The sequence below is a fragment of the Denticeps clupeoides genome, chromosome 8, assembly GCF_900700375.1.
Source record: "Denticeps clupeoides chromosome 8, fDenClu1.1, whole genome shotgun sequence".
Classification (NCBI taxonomy): domain Eukaryota; kingdom Metazoa; phylum Chordata; class Actinopteri; order Clupeiformes; family Denticipitidae; genus Denticeps; species Denticeps clupeoides.
In genome coordinates, this window is record NC_041714.1 from 2,970,818 (window position 1) to 2,974,985 (window position 4,168).

At 42.1% G+C, this 4,168-nt stretch overlaps 1 protein-coding gene across 1 annotated transcript; it reads left to right on the forward strand.

Moving 5' to 3' along the window:
* The first annotated feature begins 505 nt into the window (after positions 1-505).
* On the forward strand, positions 506-2,387 carry LOC114795704 (G-protein coupled receptor 4). Its single transcript, XM_028989285.1, has 2 exons — positions 506-590; positions 751-2,387. The coding sequence occupies exon 2, from the start codon at positions 757-759 to the stop codon at positions 1,762-1,764; it is 1,008 nt and encodes a 335-aa protein (XP_028845118.1). The 5' UTR covers positions 506-590; positions 751-756; the 3' UTR covers positions 1,765-2,387.
* The last annotated feature ends 1,781 nt before the right edge of the window (positions 2,388-4,168 follow it).

Here is a 4,168-nt window from a genome sequence, read left to right on the forward strand (position 1 = left end):
TGCATTGCAATTACAAACTGCAATTTCAACATGCTAAGTACTGTATAAGGTCTACTTCCTTGTGCTTTGCATCCAGCAGGTCTCAGATCAGGCAGCTTAGATTGTCACATGACAATTTTATCCTTCTACCTCACCTCATCTAATTTTTTTTCTTTCACTTTTTACTCAAAATATTTTGTTCTACTACATGACTCCTAGAGGGCTCTGTATTATTCAAACACCTGAATATTTAAATATATTTTATTACATGTAATATAATATATCATGTGATATAATTGTGGTATTTACAATAAATTTCACACATTTTTTTAAATGATGACATCGCAAATACAAAGAGCATTACTGACAAATCACATGACCCTGACCATGGAATTTTTGAGACTAGTGTCAATAAAGTCACAAGGAAAGGTCTGAGCAGGCTGCATGTGGCCATTCACACTCTTCAAGGGGAATTACAAACAGAAGTGTTGCAACGTCATGTTTCCTTACTGCCTCATATCCTGTCCTGGCCGCTGTATAAAGAACGCAGAACAGCTGTATGCTCCGATAAAACTGACAGAATTTCCACGTGGAACACAGAAGAAAGTACAGTAAGTCTTTCAGTATACTTTTTTCAGTGTTTTTAAAAAATAATAATTTTATATTTGAAAGATAACACTTTTATCACTGCTTATGAAAATGGATCCAATGTGAGTGTGAAAAAAGCCGTAATTCTATCTAATTCATAATTTTCTTGTACATTCATAATAGGCAGAGATGGCTTTGAATTTTAACCACACTAACTCCAAAAACATTAATGACCTGGGCAACATATGTGGAATAGACTTCAGTCAAGATGCCATCTTCCTCCCTGCAATGTATGGCATATTCTTCATTGTTGGCACTCCCCTCAACGTATTGGCTCTGGCAGGACTCTACCGACTGGTGAAAACTGAAAAAGTGGTTGCTGTGTATGTGATGAACCTGTTGCTTGCTGATCTCATTCAGCTTTTCACCCTGCCCATGTGGATGGACTATTATAAAAACGGACACTACTGGAGATATGGCCCCGGGGCGTGCCAGTTCATGGGCTACAGTTTTTATATTAGCGTTTATGTTGCAATATTCTTACGGTGCATCATTGCACTGGAACGTCACCTGGCCATCGCAAGACCTTGGATGTTTCAAGGTCTGAGCAAACTGAAGGTAGCTGGCTGGCTCACCCTGGGTGTGTGGGTGTTAATCGCTGTACCCCCGTCCGCTGCCCTCAACAAGCTTTTCCCGGTGCACGAAAACTATACGCTGTGCATCGAGAAGTACCCGTCGGAAGGAAATTTCATAACCTACAAGCTGATAACATTGCTCCTGTCTTTCATTGTCCCGCTCACCTTCATTCTGGTCCTCCACATAAAAACCCTGAGGTCGCTGATGGCAGTCAGCGCCCTGCCCCCGGAGGAGAAGAAGCGCATAAAGGACTTTCTGACTCTGCTGGTCGTCGCATTCATCATCGTTCTTGGCCCTTATCATTTCATTGGATGTGTTAAATATGTGGGGCTGCTGCTTCACAGCGATGCTTGCGCGTGGGAGAAGGTTGTATTCGTTCCCTATCAGCTGGGCAGAGGCTTGCTGAGCCTCAACAGCCTGCTGGACCCGGTGCTTTACATGTTTCTCAGGAACGACTTCAGATCAGCGGTAGGCGTGTACGTGCCCTGCCTGCAATGGGTCACCTGGGGTCTCAGCCAGCCAAGGGCTTCTGTTGCGGTTGAATGTTCCACAGCAGACTGACATAGTTCACATTTGGAAAAAGAACGGTAGATGATGAAACATCCTCCTTTAGGAGTTTATAACTCCGCTGTACTGAGGACCATTGCACTGAAACCCCTTCTTATGGAATTGTGCATATGTATGCGTGTGTGTAGACAGGAGCATTTCCATTGATACAGCCTACATGAATAAAACCAGGTTTTATTGCCATGTTTAGAATTGCAGCTAAAAACTTTTTTTTACATTTATAAAGTTGAATTCTGTGATCTTGTGGCTGTTCTCAATACACTATTGTTTTCTATCTGCGGAATTTTAAATTCTTACATGTCATTTCAGTGCATATCAGCAGTGAATCTGAAAACAGAATTCATTTGTTGTGTTCCTTTTTTAAGACTTACATATGTAAAAGAAAAATCATGTGAGCATCTAACTCACACACACTGATGCACATTCTCTGGGAAAGCTGATGGAGAGCTCAGGGCAAAAGGGGGGCATTTATACCCTTGGGGTAGGTGAACAAAATCAGGGCAATCGAGGAAACAAGACAAGGTCAGGAGGCTGTGGCACCAGAGTGGCGGCAACAAGAAATGGATTTGGCTGTATGTTTTTTATAGTTGTAATAAAATTTTTTATTTCAAAATTAACATTTTGAGTCTGTTTAAATGTACATTTCGTAAATGCATGTAATCCTTATGCAGAGGACTACACAGATGTCCGGCCCACTTCCAGCTACATCACCTTCACTTACATGGTCAGTGCCTTCGGACGCTGGGAGAAAACCCGCACACATTTTTGGCCGTATGGAGAATGTCATACTCTCGTATAGGGGTTAAGGGAGACATGGACACGAATGAGAGAAAGTGGATACCTGGGATTACCTCGCCACACACAAATAACTGAAGGTGAGTAGATGGTGAGTGTGTTTATTTACAGTGGACCCAGAACCGCCCCAAATAATGCTATATACAATCAAAACCACATACACACAATACACTACTAGGGAAAGCCCAAGACAACCTCAGCACAGGATGCAAAAACAAAAGACTACTGCTTGCAGGCATGAAAAAATACAGGCACAAATCACAAGTGTTGGCACAACATAAAATGTGGCAACCGTACTGTTCTGTACTGTTGTAGTGATGTGCAAACAGTTGACTTGCATTGTGGAAGTAATTACAAAAGTTAGAGTATTTCCCCATGCTTTTGAGCAGTGACAGTGCAACCATACATGGAGTAATGTATGTTTGTAGTAGTACGTTTGGGCGCAGTATTGTTGTGTTGGTGAACTGTATATGAGTAAGATAAACTTCATTTGTATTGATTTCTACCCCAGTATGCAGTTTAACAAAAGTCCAAATCCTCTGTGAGAAGCACCAAAAAGTAGGACAGTAATGCTATTTAGACTGTATACATGCAGTACACTCTAACCCGCCCTAATATTAAGCATGGACCTCTAAAGGCAAGGGTGTAATTTGCAGGGGTCCCTGCAAAAATCTGATCCAGCCAACCCCCCAACCCCCACCATTACTGTAAAACATTACGCTAATGTTATAGAAAATGCGCTTCATAAGTGGTGAACCGTGGCGTCTTTGCCCCTCCGTACTGAAGGTGTCCTGTGGGATCTGGTCTCAAGCTGCCAGCCTGACTGCTCTGCTGCTGCCAGTCTGAAACCTTTCTGTCAGACAAGGCTGGGTGACAGAAGTTGAAACTAAAGAAACGAAAGTGTCTGTGTAAGAAACTAACAGAGCTTTTTGAAGTGAAAGTGAAAGTGATTGTCATTGTGAAACTCTGCAGCACGGTACACGAGTCCCCTGCTTTTAACCCATGAAAGGCGCCCGGGGAGCAGTGTGTGGGGACGTTACTTTGCTCGGTGGCACTCTCTCCCTCATTCACTTCCACCCTTGACCTAAAACTGGCCAAGATTACTAGTGTAATATGTCATAGTCCAAACTGGTAAGGTTTGTGGTTAAGTATAATGAGTTAATGACCGGGTGCCGGGGTGATATTTGGAAATTCCCAGGGTGCTTTTTTTTTGTTGTATGTTGCTGTCTGTTCCTGCCCTCGGTGTTTGTCATATTTTAACCACATACTGTAAGTCCTGATAACTGTATACCAGGACGTTTTGGAGATTCTATTACCCAGCTGATTTTGTTATAAAGCACAATATCATTGTTAAACAGACTTTCTCAATTCCTAACTGGCAAGACCAGCATCTCCAATTCCGAAAGCAAGGAGGGCAAAAAAGAGTTCTCCCACTACTGAAAAATATTTTTTCCATCTTATGGTTTTGACATTTATATCTGATTTGTTTCTTCCTGTTTTTTTGTGTTTGGGGGCATATAAACAGGAAGTCCTTTGCAGTGCGGTTCTTCTCTTCTACAGCTCAGCACATTTCACAGATTGGTGCATGACTGAAATTATGAAT